Below are 24,002 nucleotides of genomic sequence, written 5' to 3'. Positions count from 1 at the left end.
ACAAAATTATATAAAAAATTCTGGTAACAATTGATATAATTTTGTTAATTTTAACTTTGTTTTCTTTCAACCTTGTATTATGAACATTTTCAAACGTTCAAAAAAGTTGAAGGACTTATATAATGAGCACACATATATGCTTCCCTTAAATTCTGCAATTATTAACATTTTGTCATTATTTTTGCCTTATCTCTAGATACACACACACTCACACTCACATTCACACTGGTGGCCCATTTTAAAGTAAGTTGCAATCATCAGGACATTTTGGCTTGAAATATTTTCGCATTCATCTCCTTAAAAAGAATGACATTCTTCTATTAACCATAACAGCATTACCATACATAAGAAAATTAGTAATAATTCCATAATATCATCTAATTTCCAGTCCATATTAAAATTTTAATCAACCGCACCATGAACATCTTTTAGATTTTTTACTGAGCCAGTAGCCAATCAAGGTTCATACACTGCATTTGGTTGTTATTTCTCATTAGACTACAGTCTAGAACAGCTCTCCACAACACACACTATTTTAAGTATCTATAGGCTCAAGTCTTTGAGACAGAAGTCCTCAAAATGTGGTCCAAGTAACAAAGGCGGATCACAGGCTCCGTCCCAGACTTATTGAATCAGATGCCAGATGAGTCCTAAATGTGCTGAAAGCTGAGAACAGTTGCTCTAAGACCTAGGAAATGATCTCTGATAAACATCGACCGAACGTCTAGAGATTGGCTAATAAATGCACCTGGTTGTTCAAGCTGAGGTGGTCTGATTCCATGAAGCGAGCTGCTCATTTTCCTTTTCTTCATTTTCTCACTTGTCTTCTGATTTAAGGCTTGAATCATAAAATACTCCAACTAAAACATGAGTCAAATTTTAATTAAAGCTCTAACAAAATTATGTATCTGACATGACTATTTTTACCCAAATCCCATTTGACAAATGTCCTTAATGCTAGTACTATTAAGCTTTAGCAAACACTTTCAAACATTTTTTTCATTAAAAAAAAAAAAGTATCAGGTAGAACAGATTGTGCCTCATTTAAACATTAATAAACTAGCCATTCAAGGAGAAACTGTTTATTCTCTTGAATAATTAAGGAAGCCTAGCAATGCAATTGTGTGAGTGTCAATAACCATCTCTCTCGTAACCACGGCAGTTCATAGTAGAGAAAGTCAAGGCGGGGAGAGATTTGCTGTATCACATATGCTCATATCAGCTAGGGAAGTTCACATGTGCTCTTATCTTTTTCCTGAGTAAATTACTTTGAAATACATCCTTTATTTTATAAATTTAAAATCTTAACCACATTTACTAACACAGCTCCAGTCCTGTGCTTTACACTATGAGGCCTGGGCCAAAAGTACAAATGCAGGACCCCATGCTACACAACTAAATATTTAAATGATATAAATCAAGAAAACAAACTGTTATGTAAAAGATATCCTATCCTCCTGCTTTGACAAATACGTCATTATAAAAGCCTGGAAGGCCAGGTTCGGATTTAAATTCTCGGAGTCCTCAGAGTTTCACACAGCGCACAGAGAGCTGGGCCCTAACTCCTGGGCCCCAAGACCACCCCTACTATTCCCAGCTCCTGCTCCATCCCATGCCCCTCAGAGGCTTATGCACACAAGCAGACATCATGGCAACACATCTAAGCTCAGTCTACTCTCCCTTCCCCCAACCCTCATACACAATCACCCCTTGGCCATGTCTAGGGGTGCACACACCAGCAACGTGGTCCACCTTGAGAAGGTTGGGTCAGGAAAGAGGGACCACAGGCCTGGGAAACAGACTCAGGGCCAGCTACCCAGAGAACTCTGGGGTCCTGAGTTTTGGAGCATGATCAGTACAACTCTCTGTTCTGTATGGATGGAAATGTTTTGTAATATCTCTGCTAATCAGTACAGCAGCCAGTAGCCACATGCAGCTATTAAAATGTGTATCTGAAATGTGACTAGTGCACCTGAGGAACTGAAATTGTTTTATTAATTTAAATATAAGTAGCCGCATGTGGTAGCGGCTACCATATTAGATGCTGCAGGTCTAGACAGGGCTACCACCCTAGTGGGCACGTCCCTTTGGCTCCAGCATCTCGCGCCCTGTGGGCAGGGGGCAGCTGTTAAGAGGGCTAGATGGGGCTCTCTAAAGCTTGAAGGCATGGATCTGAAGGTAATCCTGCACAGCTCTGTATCCCTGCACACTGTTATCTCCATCCATATTCTTACAGACATCGTTACTTCTTACACCCAAGATCCCAGTTGCACTTTACTTTTCAAGAGTCTGAAAAGAGATTACCCTGATCTTATCTCCATATTCTCACTAAATCCTGAGTTCAGGGAAAAAGAAACTGCCATGTTCTTCTTCCAGCCTTGACCACATCTTCAACTCTCATCATGCCTCCAACCCTAACTGTAACAGTAGGTATTAGGAGCAAAGAGAAACAAAGAGGGGAAAGAAGAGAGAGTGAAAGTTGGGAGGTGGGAAAAGTGATTCTGAGAATTTCAGGTTCAGGAACTTGAATGGGGAACTTAAGTACCCGCTCCCCCAACCCACCACCCACCCTCACCAAGGGAACCAGCCCCTCTTCTCCAACAAATGAAATGAAACTATCTTTTTCCCCCCAACTCCCTAGGTATTTCAGGAAAATGTAAGAGTAATAAACCAAATTAAGATTTTTTTTTTAAGCCACTACAATATAATCTGTTTGACAGGAAAATTAGATTTCACCCCTCTCTTTCTACTCATTGCTTATCAATATAATTAAGTAAGATAAAAGTTTCTCAGTCAGTGATAATATCATCTCCCTTAATGGTATATTATTAATGCTTCTTTATATTACCAAATCAAAACCATTTTTATTTGGTCCTTATATTATCTTTGGTTCTTATTTGGAGTTTAGCAACTCCAGAACAAATGAAATTTCTATAGTTATCTGAGGAAACCTCAATGTCTCAACATAAATCTACATAATGAATATTCTGGCATATTGGAAAGGGTGCTTGATGAGGAGCTAGGCAACTGAGGGAGTCCAAAATGCTCCTGCTCAATGCAGGGTTTACCTGGTTTAAACCTCTTATCAATGTTGACTAAATTTGTCTATTCAAAGAAGTCACTTCTTAGAGAATTGGGAAGATAGTTCCCAAGTCAGTTCATACTTAAATGAAACAACTCTCCAGTTTTCTCCAAGGACCCTGCAGTTCTAGTCCTGCAGGGTAGGTGCTGCGTGCTGAGATGGGCTTCAAAAATGCTTGCAGAGCCAATAAATGTTGCTGCCACAGAGCAACTAACCCTGACCCCACATATGCAGCAATAAGTTGTTCTATAAGGAGTTCCTTTGGGCAGTTCTGAGCTACACCAAGATCAGAAGTACATGGAATCTTGCAGAAACACACAAAGAGAAGAGTTACTATGCTTTTCAAGCAGTAGACCGAAAAAAAGGAGAACTTTCCAGGCCCACCGGTTCCAGTTGCCAAGTGGGTTGAGCTATTTAAAGATGACTATTAAAGATGACATCATGGGTTTGTGTACATAAACATGCTCTAGTAAAGTGGCACCAAATGGAAAATTCCAAATATCGTACTAGACAATAGAAGATGTTTCATTTGGAGAAAAAATAAAATTATAATTTTATCCTGACAAAACCTGTTTTTCTACTTACACTCATATTATTTCTCAAGGTTAAAACTAATCATGCTTTTAAAATTAAAGTTCTAATTGAGGTTCTGGAAAATAGCTAAAGAGCCACCTGACAAATGACTTTGATTTATGTAACAGGAATTTCCACTCACCACTCCTCCGAAATATTTCCCGATGTAGAAGTCATCAAGGCTGTGTAGCTCCAAGTAGGTAGCTCCTAGCTCTTTGGCAAGCTGGATCCCTTCAGTCGTACTGACACAGCTCCCTCTGTCTGAGGTACACAGTGGGCACGTGCAAGGTAATTCTTCTGAGAAAATGAATGTGAGCAACAAAGAGCTTTGGATTTAAACAGGAAAAAAAATGTACATAGACTGTCTGAACATCAAACAACAAATTAAGAGCTCATACTAGAATCACAGCTCAAGGGCATTTCGTACATCCATGATGCATTAAGACTCTGAATAAAAAGTGTCGATGATCATAGAAAAGTCCCTAAAATAAACAAGCTTTAACTGCAAGAAGAATAAGCGGTATTTTAGAATAGAAGAATTTAAAAATAGGTAAATGGGTATTACCGAAGCTATTACAGTAATGGTACCACGAGCCAGTATGCAATGGCTGGCCTGCTTCCTTTCACGCAACTTTGGCATCCTGCGTATCAATACAAATTTAACTTGGTTGCCCATAGAAACCATGGAAAACAGTGGGTTGTCTCTCTCTTTTCTTTGTAATACATTTTAAATATACTCACCAAGTTTGGACAGACCTTATAGTTTTATTTTAATAGAATTCTCAATTTGACCTGAATCTTCAAGGCTAAAAAACTGTCCCTCTTTGTAGATTTCATATAAAGTACATTCTTATTAATCCAAATATTTCAATTATTAGACTTTAAAGCATTCAACTGCACAGGCCAAATTCAATCACTCTATCTTTTTCTTCAAGATTGAAAAATAAAAAACTGAAGGAATAAAAACTATTTACTCAAAATGTGTACTGTCCCAAGGTTCGTAGTTGTGCCATGTATAGACCGATGACTGGGAAGGTGCCAGGTCAACCTGTCTATAAGTAAACTCCTTAGTAAGGCTAAAAATGTATATTCAACCCTGTTTTTTGTCAGCTGGTTTCATTTTGTTTCATGCCAAAGCATCAGATATGTCACGTTCACAGGCAGGTAAATCTATTTCTAGAAATGCATGCTGCTGTAGGTTGGCTTCCCTGGGAAGCAGACTCTGAGTTGGAAACTGATGTGCAGGAGGTTTACTGGAGGTGATCTTGGCAGCAACTCTTCTCAGGAGTGAAGGAAGTGAGACTGGGCAGAGGAAAAATTCGAACTGCGCTACAGTTGCAACAGAGACCTCAGCTGATCCTACAGGGCTCTGGAGCTTGGATGGCCCTTAGACTGGCCCCTGTATGCCTAAACCCTCCAGTAATCAGAGGAGGATGGCTGCGCGGGGGCATCACCTTGGGCAAGCAGCTTCTGTGAGCACAGGACGAAGGGACTCAGCTACGGGGCATCAGTAGCCAAGTCCAGGAACAGAGGGAGTAAGAATGGTGGCCTGGAAAGGGCATTCGGGACGCTCCCCACAGCATACACAGCCGCTTTTCTACCAACGAGCTGCACACTGGTGGAGCACAGATGTGCACATGCAGGGTGTATGCCAAGGATATTTACTGCACATGCATACTATGTATGTAATTACACATGTGTGCACACACAACTTAGATACTTTTAGCTTGATTTAAAGCATTTTAGAGCTCAGAAACCATGTACATACTCAAGTCCTCATTTTATAGAGGAGGAAACAGGCTCAGAGAGTTAAGTGACTTGTCCAAGTCTTCTTGTGTGAGAGATGGAGGGACAATAAAAACTGTTACTTGCTCCACCTGATAAATAATAAGCTAAAAATTTAGTGTGAGTAAAGAATTATAGATTCTAAACATATGGTAATTTAGCAGTTAAGCTTGGATTCTCTAAATTATGCTGTAATTTCTACTCTGAGTTTCTGCATTTACTTTTTCCAAGATCATTTTAGGTTTGCATAAGAATTTAGCCTATTTTGAAAAACTGCACATTGGTAGTTCACATTCTTTACAAAGCGTTCATAAACAGTGCCCTTAATTTTCTAAAGACAGAAGGTTTCTTATGTCCACAAAGCTCTCCTTATGTTGATGGAATGGGGTGGGCAGGCATTAAACTTTATTTCTACACAAAAAATAAAGCAAAGTCAGTAGTGTTTCCAGTGAAAATTTAAGTGAACATAATTTAAAATAATTTTTAACAAATAATCTTGATTTGAAGGAAAATACATCAAATTTCAGGATTAATCCAGCTGAGTGAGATTGCCCATGGTGAGTAGCCATAAGCATCTTAGTGACATGCCTAGAAAGTTCCTCTTTATATCTAATCCTTATATAGCCTCTATGTCACAAAAGACATTTCTTCTTGTTCACATACACACAAAAGGAAAAGTGCCTAGACATCATGTGTTGGGTAGGAGAATGAACAAAACATTTATGGATTAAATAAACCTTCATTGAGCATTTCATCAGGAACAATCAGAGGACCCAAAATAATTTTAAACTGTGGTGCCTTCTTCAGGAGCTCACTGCTGTGAGCCTACCTCAGGGTCAAAGGGACTTTGTGAATCAGAGTGCTATGCTTCTAGTTAACACTGTAGTTTTCTTTCTTATATGTTGTCTTTTTAGCTATCACTAAATGTTTATTATTTTAAAGCAAACACAGTGTAACTCTGGAATTCAAATGAATGGCATCTCTTCTAAAGCAGTGGCTTTGAGAACCTATAGGGTGATTCTCACAATGTTGTCAATACTTGAAACTTTTAGAAATCCTTGCAAGGATTCTAGCCTAGGAAAGTATTAGGCTATTATCAGAGCTTCAAAAAGACAAAAAGACAGAATGCCAATTTTCAGGAGCTGAATGCTCTGAATACACCCTAGGCATGTTTGGAAATTTTTTTTTTCTACTTTAGAGATAAATTCAATATTTAGTAGAAGCCAAAAATTTATTCAGAGCCAAGAATGATGAAGAAGATATACTCAGTCAAGCTTGTTAAAGCATGTGTATGTAACAAAGGAAAGAGATGAGACTGTGTTTGCTGAACTAATTCTAAAAAGAGATCAAGAGAGGAGTTACCAGGAGTTTCATTTATTACAAGGGATTGGCAGGGGGAGGGGAGACAATGTTCTTGGGTTGAATAGACAGATTTAGCTTTGCAATTACTTTGTGATCAAATCTTATACCGTAAATTAATTTCATCTTGACAGTGAAATTTATTTTTTTCACTTACGGATTATCATAAAACATATAACCATTTGTAAAACCACTCACACATTCATAAACACATATTTATTAAGCACCTACCACATCAAATACTAGGGATATAAGGACACACAGATCAAAGAAGTTCATCGTCAACTGAGCCAAGCTAGACAAGACTGCAAAGTTACAATGTAAGTAAGTACTAAAATAAAGGTGAACAAAATCACCATGGGAGTGGAAGAAAATTAACTCTGCCTGGGGGGATTTGGGAAGGCTGCTCAGAAGAGGTACTGATTTAAAAGATAAACATGAACTTGCTGTGCAGGTATTACAGGGGTGTGCAGAGGGGCACTCCAATGAGAGGATGCAGCATACGCAGAGGCCTCGACGTGAGGGGAAAAAGAGAACACATTCACTTCCAGTTTCAAGAGACAAGCTGAGCCCACACTGTGATCTCTTCTCCCAGCCGAATCACAAAATAGTAACATAAAGAGAGGGAGGGGTAAGAGGAAGGAGCAAGAAAGGAAGAAAGAAAGGAAGGGAAGGATGGGAAGGATGGGGAGGAAGGGAGAGAGGGAGGGAGGCAGATGTGCATATAGAGCAACAGGAAAATCAGAGGAGAGATTCTCAGCAGCCCAGAAACTAGGAGTGCACGAGAGGATGGAGGCCCATAGCACAGGACCAAGGGGGAAAGCTGAAGCTCAGAGCACAGGAGGGACACCAAGTTCTGCGCTGGGGCGACATCAAGAATGCTCATGGCTCAATGACTGGGGAGGGGGGGAGGCAGGGGCCCAAGGGTGATCCAGTGGAGATTAGCTAGAGTATCCTAGTGAAAGCAGCTAGGCCTGCAGATCCTGTGTGTACTCCCACTCCCACGCCTGCCCCAGAGAGCAGATGGGCAGAGGGGGAGGAAGGCACCATCAATCCAACAGGGAATCTAAACTGCAGAACTAGGCAAATTAAGAATTATCAAACATTTGAGAAACATCCAAGCCATGAAACAGAATCTCATCAAATGGAAAGACTTATAAAATGCCCCCCTCGAAACCAGACGTAAAAGACCAATCAAAACAGAATCTTAAAATAAGTAGAATTGAGAGGGGTTTTTTAAAAAAGTATTTACATCCTTAAAACAGGAATAAGAACTTATGAAAAACAACCAACTAGAGATATTGGATATGAAAAGCTGTTGAAATAAAAAGAAAACTTAATCAAGCAAAATAGCAGAATGGACCCAAATGAACTAAGTTCTGAGCTGGAGAAAACACCTCCACCACCTCCAAAAAATTGGCCCATAATGAGACAGGGAGAAATAAAGGAATGGGAAATATAAAAGAAAAGTAAAAGAAATGGAGGAGAGATTCATAAGTTTCAGCATTAGTCTAGAAAAAGTCCTAAAAGGAGAGAATAGAGAAAATGAAGGGAAGGTAATATCTGAAGAAGTCAGTTGAGACGTTCCCAGATCTAAAGAAAGACACTAAGTTCTTCAAGTAATTCAGTATGATGGGCATAGGACACAGAGGATACACCTACGCTGCATTTTAGGCAAGGCTTGACAATAGAAAATTATTGAAATAAGATAAAAATATTAGATTGGATTAAGGGTATCAATGGGAACCCATGACTTAAAATACTTATATATTGGATAGAGAATATATATATATATATATGGGCTTAGAAGCCATGACACCTAAAGTAGTGAACACCCAGAGCACAGACTTGGTTTCTAAACAGCATTACTCATTATAAGGAACCAGGGCAGGGCTCCTTGAAGAAAGGATCAGTTCCAGGGCTGGGACAGGCAAAGTCTGAGGAGAGCCTGGCACATCTTGTGCTAGAAAATAAGGAAGATGTCAAAAATTAATTGGAGCTATAGCTTGAAGAGGCTCCCTCTAGGAAAATTTGGGGTAATTTGAGCATCAAAAAAATAACAAGAGGAATAGATTATAAAATATTGAATTTAAAGAATACATCTATGAATCATAATGATTCTAAAAGAAACATGTGGGAGCAGAAAGAAGAGAAAGCTCTATTTACAGAAGAATACCAACTGGTAAGTATAGAAAGAATGATTTTAAAAAATTGATTTTGAGAAAAAAAATCGCTCTTTTGCAACCAGTTACCAGACCTGAAGGAACTGTGCAAAAACAATGGGCTTGGATTCTTTAAAAATGTCAATGTCATGAAAGACACTGCCTTCCCTCCCCACCCCCCAAAAAGCTGGGAAACTGTTCTGGATTTAAAGAGACTAGAGATACAGGACAACTAAATGCAATGTGTAGTCCTTTATTTCATCCTGGATTTAAAAAAGCGGCTTTGGAACAACTGGGAAAACATGAATATGGATTATATTTTAAATAATAGCACAATAGATAATAGTTACATTTTTTTGAGTAATGATTGCATTACAGTTAGTAGGAGGATGGCTTTGTTCTTAGATTATACAGGCTTAAATAATTAGAACTGAAGAAATCCCACAATGTTTACAATTTACTTTCAAATGGTTCAGATGAGAAAAGTGTGTGTGTATGTGTGTGTGTGTAACTTCTGGAGTTCATTATTCTACTCATCAATTTTCTTAGGTTTAAAATTTTACAAATAGCAGTTAGGAAAAAAAAAGTTTCTAAATAATTTAAAGCACTGAGTGTCATGATCTGACTTGTATTCTAAGATGATTATTCTGTGAGGATGTATTTCAGAAAGAGGCAAAGCAGGAACAGACGACTAGAGGTCAATTTACCAACAAGCCTAAAAAGTAAAAACCTCAGGCCCTGTTCTTGTGGTTCCTTCCCAAAGCCCTGGGAGGAACCTTAGCAACAGATTCTTTCACATGGTCATATGCTTCTGTAAAATTTTCAAAATAAGGTATTTTAGTGTTTGGTTGAGACCACTGTCTCTTTCCATTCCAACCCACTTTGCCTTATATCAGTCAGCTCTAGAGTAACCAGGGGCATTTGGGGGATCATGCTAAGAGGAATTTAAATTTAGGTTTAGTAATATATTATTTGTAGTCTGTAGTCACTTCCTTGCACAGTTAAGTGTTCTGGTACACGAATGGCCTTCAGGAATGCTCCTGCCAACCACTGTGCTGATTCATTTAGTGTCCTGACACAGAGATGCCAAGCTGAATGACGAACACAGCACAAACTACAATGCCCAGAAGCAATGTGGACAGTGTAGAAATGTTCTGGAAGAAAAACTGATGGTCATTTCCTTCTCTCTATAGAAAATATTAAAAAGTGGTTATCACGTGAAGAGGTGATCAAAGACAGTGCAGCCCCCAAAATATAAGAAAAGTTAAAGAACTGTCAAGCTGTTAAATAACAGAAACATTTTTAAAAACATTTGTGATATTTGATAGTTTTAGATTTATAATCTGTTGTGGTTTCTTTTCTCTTTCAATATAAATACTCACTTTTGTACATACATGTACCTGTGATTTTGTAGGGTTCTTTTTCCCTCACAAAGAACCTCTAAAATTGTGTAAGCTTCAGATGCTATAAAATCTGGAACTGTCTCTTTAGGAGATCAAAAAGAAGGTCACTATGACAGATAATTAAATGAGTAGGATCTGAAATCCAGTGAGGATGAAGGGGAAACAATGAGTTTGAGATTTATTTAAAATGTAAAATCCAAAGAGCTGTCAACTGGACATAGGAAATGGGAGAGAAAGCTGGATTGGATGATTCCAGTTTGGGTGAATGGACAGGTTTGGTATTATTCACCAAGACAGGGAATTCAGTAGAGAGACGATGTCCTTAGAGCTATGGTCATAAGAGAGACTGGAGCCAGAGAAACAGCTGGGTAATCATCAGTGTCTATACAGGGCAAGCTAGGGCAAGAGATGAGAAGGTTCACGGTCAGAGTAAAGAGCAAGAAGGGGTGGAGTCAAAGGATGGAACTCTGGCAACACCCAGAGGATGTGTTGGTGTATCTTTGTAAGGCAGGGAGTTGAGGGAATCAGTAAAGACAGAATTAGAACAATTATGAAAGTACAAATAATGTTATTAACAGAAGGAAGAGGTGTGTTTGATTAGTTTCAAAGAGCGAATTATTATTGAAATGTATTAAATTTGACAATAAGCATATAACCTGGCAACCCTGAGTAAGAACAAACTTAGTGTAATTGTAAAAGTCAAAATCAGACTAGCGAACTGAAGAATGGATGGGAAGTCAGTAAGTGAACTCAGGAAGTGTGGATGACACTTTCAAGAATCATGGCCAGCAACAAATAGAAAGATAGGGAAATAGAGGGGATGTGAGGTCACAGAAAGATCAAACCTACTATTTGTATCTACTAATGTTAAACATGTACCTACCCTATGACTCAACAGCCCTACCTCTAGTAAAAACCTAAGCATCATCAAAAGGAGCATGGATAAATAAATTACAGCATATTCACACAACGTAATAATATGCAGCCATAAAAAGGACAAATTACAGGTAAGCACAACATAGATGAATCTCAAACGTACTATGTTAATGGAAATTAGTCAGACACCAAACATTACATACTGTATAATTCCATTTGTATGAAGTTCAATCTATGTTTTTAGAAATCAGAATAGCAGTTACCTCTTGGGAGGGGCATTGTTAATTGGGAAGAGGCACAAGAGAGCCTTCCTAAGTCCTGCAAATGTTCTCTATCTCAATCAGCGCAATGGTCGCATGGAAGTACACATACGTAAAATGCAGTAAGCTGCATTCAAAGATTAGTGAACTTTATGTCCACTTTGCTATACCTCAATAAAAATAAAGAAATGAATAAAACTAAAAATTTAAAGACAGCTTTAATGAGCAAATACCGCTAAGAAACATAAAATATCATCAAATCAAAGTGAATTCTGAGTTGGCCCTGAGATATCTGACCCATCATAATCACAGCAGAAGTTTTCAACAGTTTCCTTTGATATGCTCATGATCATGTCTAACGATGAAGAGGTAACAGCTGACATTTAGGGTTTTATTTTTTAAAAACTGTATTAATCATTAATAAACTTGGCTCTATTTAAAATTAATATGGTGCCTGCACTCTCACTATGAGAGAGAAAATTAAATACTTACCATTTTGTCTGGTACCAACAGCAGCAATGATTACTGGAACTGAATTTAATGCTCTTTTTATCACCGGAATATAATTATCCTTCACTTCGTGGAATGAAAACTTGTCATTTACATTGTATTTGATCACAATGATGTCGGCGCCCCCAATTAGATTTCGAGAGGTGTACCAGTCACTGTCAAAAATGTCCTAAACCAAAATGCAAACAGTAATCTTTAGTCTGTCTTCAAATAAATCATAAAATAAACTGTAACATGGCAGGGTTTTTTTTTGCTATATTTTAACTTCTGAAATTCATTAAAAATTTTATTTTACAAAAGTAACTATATAATTTTTAAAATGCTTGAAGTCTACCAGCTCTTTATTTATTCATTTAGCCTAGACAACTAAGTAGGGATAGACAATATAGAGCATTTCTGAGAATCTACGGAAATAAGCAACCTCTTTCGATATTTGTATTTAAAAATAAGTACTTTGTTTTAAAATTATGCCTTATTTTTATCACCTAATAATTTAAAAAATATAACGTTATACGTTAGATGCAGAAGCATCAGTATGACTAAGGAAGCTTCAAAGGACTTTCCGTGACCCAGTTAGACACTGCAGAATTAGTCAGTGTTTTGAATTGTAATGCACTGTAAATTCTGTGGAGTTCCATATATTTTAGCCATATTTTCAAAATTCATATAAACTTTTCAACTTCATGTATTCCTTGGACAGCACCACATACATATAGTGTGTATATGCATAAGTATGGTTGGGGGGGTGCCCCCACAAAAAGGTACTGTGTATCATAAGGTCCTAATATGGTAAGAAATATATTTGCAATTCATGTATTGTGTTCATATAAATTAAAAATTTAGGTCCTCGAGGGGTGGTTGGTTGGAGCGATATCCCATGCACCAAAAGGTTGCAGGTTTGATTACCAGTAGGGCCATATGTCTAGGTTGTAGGTTGATCCCCACTTGGGGCATGAAGGGAGGCAACCAATCGATGTTTCTCCCCCCCCTCCACTCTCTCTAAGTATCAGTGAAAACATATTCTTGAGTGAGGATTAAAAAATTAGAGTAAATTTTCCTAGTTTTGAAATCTTTACTTTTGGACTACAGCTAATAATATTTGTATTTAGAATAGGGGGCAAAAATAATTCATTATGGACCCTAGTCTTAAAATTTCATGCTTTAATATTTTAAAAATATTTCTTCAAGGTTTTTGTGTAAATAGTGGTATAAAGAAAATATCTTTGTGTCTTAATACCACTGCTAAATATGCATAAATAGCTTTCTTCTCATATTCTAGTTAACTATTAATCATTATTTGTCCTTTCACATGGCCCATTGTATGTATTCATAGGATGTAATAAAGCTAGATTAGGAAAATAGATATGCAGCAAATCTGGCTGAATGCCTGTTTTTTGTGTGAATAAAAATTTATTGGAACACACACACACACACACACACACACACACACACGCATGCACATGGAAAGAAAACAGGCAGCTAGATGTGGCTAACAGGTCCAAAAACTGTTGGACTATTAAAGTTTTCACTTTGACATACGAGTTTACAAGGTTAATAGTGTTTGACTCAATCCATCAAGAACTGTGTCCATGTGTCAGAGATTTTATCCTATGATGAAAAATTTTGGAGAAGTGTTACACAGCAGTGCCCTTTGGCAGACAGCTTCTCACCAGCACCTCCCCAGGCCCAGCAAAGCCTGTGTCAATTCCCTGTACCCTCCCAACCCACTCATTTCCTATAAGTACACTCAGAATAACAAGAATTAATAAATTTTTAGATATGCATACCCTACTGAAAGTAGGATGAATACAGCATTTTTCAAGGCAGATTAAAACAAACAAACAAAACCGAAGGCAAACTATAGGAATATAAAGTGCAAAGTTTTGCACTTAGTAGAGGGTGTAAGAGGGGAGAGAAGTGAAGTGGTACACAGATCAAGAAACTGAAAGCTTCCCAGCAGAGCTCTGTGCTAATTTCCAAATCCCAAACCACAAAACCCATTCAGTTCCAACTGTATCTGTTATAGTATTCAAGCTCAAAGCATACAATTATAAGAGGATATATAAGTACGACAATGAAAAAGGATGTCAGAAGAATGGTACACAAAAATTAAACATAAGTGGAACCAATATTAAGCATTTAACTCTGAGAGAAAAAAATCAAACGTAACTTGCTCTTTGTGTTCCAAATAGTTGAAAATTCCAGAATTACTGGAGAGCTGTAAGGTGGGTGGTGGGTGGGTGGGTAGAGAAATATTTAAGGGAAAATGTCATGAGAAAATGGGCTTTGACATCATTAACACTATGGTACTCGGAATATAAAGACATACAATTTTATTTTTAATACAAATCAGAGTTTCAAATGCACAAGAAAACTGCAAGCATCACTTCACTGCTTCTTGTGGAGTTATTTTTGTTAAACAGGAAAAGATCTAGAAATAAAATAACATAACTACAACAAAAAAGGGGTGGGTTTGAGAGGGACATACTAAATAATGAGCTACATAAAATGAATTTGAAGCACATTTATTTTTAAAAGGCCAAGTTTATATGGAAAGGATCCAGAAAGAGACTATAGATGTAGAGAAGAAAACTAGAAAAGAGAAGCAGAGCTATCTCATTCCAGCTCCAAGGACAAACACTACACTTCTTCTCAAACTACGTCAAAGAGAAAATGCTCCACTGGTTTCTAGAAATATGGAGGAAATAAAAATTTCCCACCCCTTGTAAATCAGTTCCAGGATTTCCTCTAGGAGGTTATGTAACACAAGGCTTGGAGCCACACTTGGAGAATAAAACTCATCTTTTTAAAACTAATATGAAATTTTACAGCAAAACAACAATTTTATTCTACTTGATTATAGGGCTGCAAACACAATACTAACTAAGTACTAACATTTCTGCTTCGATGTACTGTATTTGTTTAAATCTTGAATGATGTGAGGGAAACTACTTTGGCTTAGCATAAGTGATACATGACTATACTAAAGTTGCAATCTCTATGATTATAGGTACTTATGAGTGAGTACCTACTGCATGCCAGCTTCTATACTAAGATCTTTACCTGTACTATCTCATTTACTCTTCAGCACAGCTCTAGGAGGCAGGGATTATTATATTTACTTAATATACAGGCAAAGTAAGGTGGAGAGAGAAGTGACCTAGCAAGGCACACAGCCACTAAGTAGCAATGTGAGGATCTGAAATCAGGTCTGTTTGATATCAAAACCTGTGCTCTATCTGCTCTGCTATATTTAATATTCTGATTCAGTACATGTCAAATATCCAGCTGATGAATACAATCAACTTTAATATCTCTGATGTGCTTTTATTTAATACCAAGAGAAGAAAAGTGCCATATAAAGAATAACCCTATAAATGTATTTTACTATGTCTGCAGACCATTGTAGCCAAGAAAATTATATCTGGTTACAAACTCAATGCCTTGAAAAGGGCCAGAGTCTAAGTAAACAATAGGTGATTTTTATGATAAAACGGAACAATCAGTAAATGGCAAAAATCCAGACTACTGGGGCTTATTCTAATCCATTTGGCAGATTTCACTTATTAAAATTCATGGGATCACAAGTATTGCTGTTTGCTAAATTAACAACATGAATAGGAAAGAGTTAACAGCTTAAAGAAAAAATGTAAAAGGTAATCCTAATATCCTAATTCAGCTTATTTTATATTCCCAACATTTATTTCCTCTACTCACTCAATGGTTGATCAAGTTCAAGTTTGTGTAGAACCGATGTTTCAGACTGCAAGGTGTTTCACAATGGAATGACACAAGTTAAAAGAAGTGTTTCATTTGCTTGCATAGACTCCAGACAATAAATTCTCTATCAATGCTTCTTATCATCAGCATCATTACTGTCATAACTAGGAGTTTAATAGCATCACTATTATTGAAAAAGCCTGTTTGTTTTTTAAATTTATGGTTAGCCTATTAATATAAGTTTCCTTTAACCACAAGTTTATTTGGACAAGTGATATTTTCTTTCCACAATATAGAAATCTGCATAAGAATTTTTTCTACGTACATTCTATACATATCCTTAGAAAGGTATATTATAGCCCCTAATTCAGTTTTTTTAAATTGCTGCTTAAATGTAAAAATATCACACGATAACTTGTATTTTCTTTTTCAGACTTTCTTTTGTTATGAAATATAACCTTCAGTAGCAATATAACTCCAATACCAGTAAAGAATCAGACATTTTCAAATAAGATTAAATGAAAACATTAAAAAATATGATGTTTCTGTGTGCTGAAAACATTTATATGTGTTAGGGAATAGATTCCTTTCTCCTTTTATCAAACAGTCAAGAATCAGATTAGAATTTACCAACTTCATTACAATTTCTGTCAATTACTGCAAAATTTAAAGCTTTCAGAAAATTCCAAGCAGTATTAGTAATATCATTTCTGATTTATAAATCACTAAAAACAAATGCTTAATTTATCGATAGTATCTGCATTATTAAAATTAAAAATACTAATTAAATTTTGTCACAGGTAGGTAGTAATATAAATGAGCTCTTTAAAGTTAATTCGCAGTCCCTGTGTTTCCCTCGCCTTTCCAGGGTCCTATTTCTGAACTGCCCCGGGGAAATGTATTTTAGCCGGTGTTGAGCTTTTAGAGGGCTTTATTTTTAGAACGCTAATATACACTATCACTCACAGGGTAGGCATGAAAACATTGCTCTCTGCTGGTGAAACTTAGTGACCCCGTCCCTTGTGGTTGGCACATTCAACTGTCAGCGTCTACCACGGGACAAGCCCCAGCCCTGCGGTGTAAGCGCTCCACTTTCCCGCCGGGGCGTTTTCTGCCGTCTAAGAGCGCGCTGTGGGCTGCTCCCTGCCCGATGAAACAAAGAACCAAAGATTGCCCCCGAAATGTTCGAAAACTCTACCCGGTGTCCCGGTCACCACACATTCATGAAAAGGGGGACGGAGGGAGGAGGGGGAAAAATGAAAGAAAAGCTGTGCCAGCTGGTCAGGGAGCAGCCGCCGCGCCTTACCCACACCGGACAGTCGTGGACCACCAGCTTGACGTTCCCGAACGCGCTGGCCTGATACTCGGTGAACACGGGGCGCGCGACCGTGCCGGTCGCGTTCAGCAGCAAGCTGCTTTCGTCCCCGGACACCAGCGGGCTTCTCCCCAGGTAGGTGCGGATGAGCCCCGACGGCCGATTGTCCTGGTGAAAGGAGTCCCCCTCGTTCCCCAGCGCCACGATATGAATGGACCTGCAGAACAGAGAGGGGCCAGGGGAGAGGGCGCGTGGTCAGCGCGGGGAGCACTTCAGCCCGAACAGGAAGTGCGGGGCCGGCGAGCCGAGAGGACGGGCACCAGCCCCTCGCCCCGGGCGCAGCACGCGCGCGGGGGTCGAGACAATAGCAGGACCGCGGCGCGCACGTACATGATCTCCAATCCAAGGGCAGGGCGGCGACGCGGAGAAATGCGGCTCCCCACGCCCGAGAGGCCGCTGCGCGACGTATTCACCCGCGATCAGCTCATCCCCCGCCGCGACTCCCTCGCGTGCCTTCACCGCGGCGCGGGCGGGCGACGCAGAGCGGGCCCCCGCCAGGCAGCGAGCACCGGGGCGGGGGGCGCGCGAGTCCGGCCGAGCGCGGGGCCGGCCAGTCAGGAAGTGCGGGGGAACATCCTGGGCGGCCGCGCCGCTCCCCGCCTCCGGGCCGCCGGCGCCGCCGCCGGGAGTCGCCGCGAGCCCGGGCGCTGCAGCCCCTTGCCGCCGCGCTCCCTCGGCCGCCCGGACAGCTGTCGCCTTCTGCTGCTGCCGCCGCCGCTGCTGCTCCTCCTCCTGGCCGGAGGGGGGTTAGGAGAAAAGCTGGGCCTCCGCCCCCTCGGCGGGGCGGGCGCAGCACGTGCCGGCCTCGGGGGTCGGGCGGCCGCGGGGGACGCGCTCCCGGCGGAGGCCCCGGAGCCCCGCTGGAGGCGGATGCGAAGGAGCGGCCCGCGCGGGGCGCCGCGGACGGTAAATGACTAAATCCAACGCCCGCTGCCGAGAGCGGCCGCCCGCCAGCCGGCCTGCAGCAAGTTTGTTCAACTCGACCGGCTGTAACCAGAGCCAGGGGCGGGGGTGGGGCGTGAGGCCCGGCTCCCCAAAGACTGGAAGAAAGAGGTTAGTGAAGCTAGGGATTCGAGCCCGCTGGCCTCTCCTGCAGCCCGGCTCCCCCCTTCCTGGCCTTGACCGGAGGAGTTTTACCACGGCTGCAGCTTTGTCGTTTGTCAACATGCACTACAGCTGTTTTCTAAAACCACGCTTGTGAAGGGGGAAAAAGGCAACATTCATGCTGGTGCAGAAAGGGCCCTTTGTTCACACACCAATTCGCTAATATCGCTCCGGGGGGATTATTTACCATTTCAAGCTATGTTTGGCATATTTTACCAAAAACGGCAGGATTTTAAGTGCTGGGGTTCTTACCGCGAAGGTTTTAAACAAGTTAGGTATGAAGTGTGTAACGCGTTTACAAGCTAAATGCTAGTTTACTGTGAAGATGATTTTCAATATACATTGTGGCTACATATTTCATGATAGCCCCCCAGAACAGCTGCAAAAATAACGTCCATGCTAATGCAAGGATACTTTAGATTCCTTCATGATAACTCACTGAAGTAAAGGTTATGAATGTCTCCAAAGGGCCTCCAACTACCTCAGTGCAAATGACACTGGAATCCACTAATCCCAGAAAGGGCCAGAGGTTACTCTGGGTTCAGTTTCTCCATAAACGTGAACATTCTTACAAGTGCTCTGTGTTGAAAGAGTTCTTGTTTATCCCTTTATTCATTTATTTTGCCCTACTTTAAAATGTTGCTACTGCTTTTCCCAACAGCTATTTTGAGGGTATGAAACAGGAGGCACTGAGTAGGGCAGTGAAAAGACTAGGGTAAGAAGCCCTTGGAATTCAAACAGCTTTTTTTATTATGGGCCCTTGTTGCACAGATGAAAAGAGTGTATTAGTTTCTCATGCTCAGATAGGGTATGATAGGAGGCATTCTTTCTGTAGTCACTGATTTTTTAAAAAAATCTAATTTCCCTTTGCACTCAATATAATTCCTCTTTTAGTTTCCAGAACCTAAGCTATCCTGAAATATTTGAGTACAGGATCACCTTTTCACGAGCCAATAGAAAATATATTTTCTCATAGTTCTCTCCAGTGACCACAGATCAAAATCAAAGACATATGATGGATGCATGGGTAAATAAAGTATGGCATATATGTACAATGACAAATTGTTCAGCCTCAGAAAAGGAGAAGGAAATCCTGTCATATGTTATGACAAGAATGAATCTTTGGGGCATTTTACTAAGTGAAATTAGCCAATCACAAAAAACCCAAATACTGCATTTCCCCACTTAGGTAGCTAAGTCAAACTGTTAGAAACAGAAAGTAGAATGGTGGTTCCTAAGGGCTCCAGGGAGGGGGAAGTGGGGAGTTGTTCAACGAGTATAGTTTCAGTTTTTCAAGATGAAAAAGTTATAGAGATCTGTCACAAACAAGGGGCATATAGTTAACGCTACTGTAATACAGTTAAAGAATGGTGAAGATGGTAACTTTTGTTATGTGTTTTTACCACAGTACCAAAAAGAGGGAGAGAGACACTGGGAAGTGGCAGGAAGGGAGGATGCATTTTCCCCTCAGTTATTATGTGAGCCAGACCTGTGCTGAGTAGGCATGGGAGATACTAAGATACGTAAGACTCAGTCCTTACCCTTGAGAAGCTAAGTCTACTACTCATGGTCACTGTGCTGTGAATATTAATGCACCCGATCCTTTTGAAAACATGCTGGTTCCTTAAATAATTATAATACAAGCTAATGAATTTAGTAATAGAGGTCAGTACAAACTGCAAGAGTAAAGTCCAGTGAATGTTAAGTAGAGGCATGTGCCTTCTGTGTCATTAGAGCAAGTTCATAGGGAAAGTAAACATTGTCTTAGGTCTTAAAAGATGAAGAGCAGTGTGCTAGCTTTGAAGGAGAAGAGGCTGGAAGGGAAGGAGTACTGGAAAGAATGGACAGATGTCATATGCAAATCACATGCAAAGTTGTAAAGACGTGGAAGATCATGGCTTGTTCTGGGAAGAAGAGCTGACATTAGTGCTGGCAAGCAAGTTCCTTTATTACAGCAGGTTGAAAAGAGAGTGGTAGAGACTTCCCAAGAGATTTTCAAAGGCTGGCCTGGTGATATTCAAGTTATAGATTGGGAACCCCTAGACCAACCTCTGTATATATGACAAAGCCTGGCTAGATGCTGACCAAAACCTGTTTTTTTTTCTTCCAGGACCTATAGCTAAACCATATTTACCAAAGATTTTGCATGTGGGTAGGGCCATATGAGATTAGTTCTCATCAGTGGAACATAATACCTGCTGAGCAGTTAAGAGAAGATATGCCTTCTCCACTCTCTTTTATCTTTCCATCTACCAACGGGATGAAACCAGGTCAACCTTGACACCATGTGTTTGAATTAGTTGGTGCACAGAGTGGAAGAAACTTGGGTCCCTAAATGACTGGGTACAGCAAAGCTTCCTCACAGCATGCATTGTAACATGATGTGAATGAGAGATCTTTATTGAGTTAAGCCAGACATTTTGAGGTCATTTATTACAGCAGTTAGTGTTACTTATCTTGGTTAATACAATATCACAGACTGTCCATTTCCTGATATCTTAATGATTTTTTTCATAAGACATTTTTATAATTATTTCCCCCTTATTTACAATTTTTATTTGGTTTATATATTTGTAGTTTCTTTCATACATAGCATTATTATTATGATTTTTAACCAGGGTGTAACAAATTGAATTATCATGTTCTTTAAACTCAAGGTCACTGGGGAACACAGAAGGAAGGGCTAGAAAACATGTTTTCCTATTTTCTTAGCTGAAATGCTGCCATTTCATATTCATTTTGATAAATATTCTTATCCTCAGGTAAAATGTAGCCACATATGAAAGTAAGGTACATGGGAGGTAACTCAGTGAGCTATGATTGGTCCCCAGATCATGAATATTAATATGCTAGCCTTTAACAAACATGCTGGTTCCTTAACGCCTAAAGAGGAAGCAAGTGTTAGTAAGGGCAGGTCTGAGGAACTAGGCCTAGCATAAGAGTTTTCCTACTGTGTTTCAAGGAAACTAGGTTTCCACAGAGGAATCGTCAAGGGGACCCGAAGAGGTAGGGGAGAAAAATGCTTAGAGAGGTCAGAGCCTCTACTCCTCCCATCTCAAAGTAATCACAGCAGTCTTATTGACATCTTTTTTAAAATTTTTATATTAGAGTTTCATGTTCATTTTCTTTAAAAAGAGAGCTTTCTAATGTTAAAAACTAACAAAATTTTAAGACTACTTATGTAGAGCAAAGGCCTCCAAAATGGGGTACAGGAGATGACCCCTGAAATTCCAGAATTAGGTATTTGAACTTATATTTACAAGCATATGTATTTTTTTAACCAATAAGAGGGAAAGAAATTAAGCTTTACTAATGTTTAATATGAGGATTGGCACTGGCACCCCCACTTGGCCTGTAAGTAGGCAAGCACCCGGTGTTCTTGGGAGTGGGTGGGAGGACAGCACAGGGTGGAGGAGGAGAGGCCTCTCTCCTTTGTTTACTTTCAACATATTGCCACATGTTGCAGTTTTTGTATCTAAGTGGATTTATGGATGATATTTTAAGTAAACTAACTGTTACAGCATGGACCAATGGAGATAGTATTATTAATGCAATAATGGGTAAACACAATTGACTAAGCTGACATTTCTGACATCCTTTGGGAGCCACATTAGAAGGTGAAAAACTAATGACTAATCAGATCTGACAATAGGTTGGCCATAATAATTGAAATTATAAAGAACACTGGTTTAAGTATGAATTTGCATCTACTTTTGCTAACATCGACTTCACTCTAAGTGTGTATTATAGTTAACAGATATATAACATTCTGAACCTATCACAATTAGCTATTTAAAAACTAGGCATCAAAACATAAAGATAAAACTCAGCAATAGCCCTAGCCAGTTTGGCTCAGTGGTTAAAGCATCAGCCAGCGGACTGAAGGGTCCCGGGTTCGATTCCTGCCTAGGGCATGTTCCTCAGTTGCAGGCTCGATCCCTGGATCCCTGACCCTGGCTGGGGCTCATGCAGAAGGCAGCCAATCAATGTGTCTCTCTCTCACATCGATATTTCTTTCTCTCTCCTTTCCACTGTCTCTGAAAAGCAATGGAAAAAATATCCTCAGGGAAGATTAAAAAAACAAAAAAAAGCAACAATATTTACAGGGTATTAAAGTAAAGTACTATTCAAGCTGCTACTTTAAAGAAAACTCACCAGTTATAAATGCTAAAAGACTCTTTTGAACTTTCTTTAAAAAAAGAAAGTCAAAAAGCAACATACAATTGGGAAAATAGTTTTCTTCTTGCCAAGATAAAAATGGCTGAAATATACATGGAACACAAATGGAAAAAAATAACTGCATTCTTTTGACAGTGAATGCCTTGAAAATATGGATATAAAATATTGCTCAAGACCCAAAGACACAGGTATTGGAACAAGTTACTCAGTGCAGGAAGTTTATGATAAGGTTAAACCAAAAGCACAGATGTTTTTAACATATCTCACATTATGGTATTTAATAGATTCTTTTTCATTGTGGTATTTACTAGATTGTATTTTAATAACAAAATACATTTTAAAATGACAACTTTGGTGAGGCATTTAAGGAAAACAATAGTAGAGAAGATACTCTTTCTCTATTACATCTTTCAATGACATTTAAAATAATAATTGACTCTTTAAAAATAAAAACTGTTGTATGCAAAACATGTGTGTGACCACTGATGGATTAGTTGTTTAAACTAAAAAAAAAAAAATTTTTTTTACATGAAGGAAGGGAGGCCAAGCTAAGGTTACAGTGAGAGCAGCTACATTAAATTCAGTCTTGGTGTATCTCATAGGCAGTTACTTCAGCAAGAAAACTGGAACCAGACACATACAAAAATATAGGATGTTAACAATGTGGTTAACTTTGTGAAAACAAAATTTGTATAGCAATTGTTTTAACATTTCCTCACTGTAAAATATCAAACACACAAAGAAAAGTGCATAATACCTATGCACATAAGTTAATAAATAATTACAAAATAAACATTTCTAAACATTCCCAGGTCAGGAAAATAGAGCATTGTCAGACGCACGCAAGGGTAGATGCGCGTGCACGCCCCACCCACCCCACCCCCGGTTGCCCTTCCTCAGTAACAGTCCCCTTCTTTTTCTCAGAGATAATCACGAGCCTGACTTTTGTGATGATTTTTTATTTTTGCTTGTAGTCTTACTACCTATATGTGCATTCCAAAACTAATATTTTGGTTGTCCTTCTCTTTGAACTTCGTATAAGAGGCATCACAGCATGTATACTCTTCTGTGTCTGGGTTCTTACGCTCATCATCATTTATAAGATTTGTCTACGTTGATGTAGCTGCGATTTGTTCCTTCTATTTCTTTTGTTGTTGAATAGCATTCAGTGCAACCATACATTTATCCATTTCATTGTAGATTGACAGGTGGGTTGTTTCTAGTTTTTGCCTGTTACAAACCAAGCTGCTAGGACTACTCTTGTTCTTTTACTTTTAATGTATATGTTTTTATTGATTTCAGAGAGAGAGGAAGGGAGAGATAGAAACATCAGTGATGATAGAGTCATTGATTGGCTGCCTCCTGCACACCCCCTACTGGGGATCGAGGCCACAACCCGGGCATGTGCCCTGACCGAGAATCAAACAGTGACCTCTTGGTTCATAGGTCGATGCTCAACCACTGAGCCACCCTGGCTGGGCAGGACTACTCTTGTTTTAAAATATAGTTTGTTGGTGGGTATGCTGTCACAATATGTCCTACTTTGGTAAATAATACCCAACTGATTTCAAAAGTGATTTTAATTATTACACTTCTAATAAGGCACAAGAAATC

The 24,002-nt window shown here is 39.3% G+C and overlaps 1 protein-coding gene across 3 annotated transcripts in view; it reads right to left on the bottom strand.

The window, feature by feature from the left end:
• Positions 1-17,677, bottom strand: part of RHOBTB3 (Rho related BTB domain containing 3) — a 52,377-nt gene extending 34,700 nt beyond the window's left edge. Inside the window, exons 1-5 of one of the 3 annotated variants that reach the window (XM_087815457.1) lie at positions 17,436-17,677; positions 17,037-17,262; positions 11,993-12,179; positions 3,798-3,952; positions 749-860 (exon numbers count right to left, since the gene is read on the bottom strand). In XM_087815457.1, the coding sequence (XP_087671583.1) occupies positions 749-860; positions 3,798-3,952; positions 11,993-12,179; positions 17,037-17,262; positions 17,436-17,437 (682 nt within the window). In that variant the 5' untranslated portion in view covers positions 17,438-17,677. The remainder of the gene's footprint in view (positions 1-748; positions 861-3,797; positions 3,953-11,992; positions 12,180-17,036; positions 17,263-17,435) is intronic. The other 2 variants (XM_087815458.1, XM_016216150.2) reach the window with 2 other exon arrangements.
• Between the last annotated feature and the right edge of the window lie 6,325 nt (positions 17,678-24,002).

This window comes from Miniopterus natalensis, chromosome 3 (assembly GCF_054644295.1).
Source record: "Miniopterus natalensis isolate mMinNat1 chromosome 3, mMinNat1.hap1, whole genome shotgun sequence".
NCBI classification, from domain to species: Eukaryota; Metazoa; Chordata; class Mammalia; order Chiroptera; family Miniopteridae; genus Miniopterus; species Miniopterus natalensis.
Note: the sequence above shows the minus strand (reverse complement) of the source record. Positions and strands in the feature narration are given on the sequence as shown.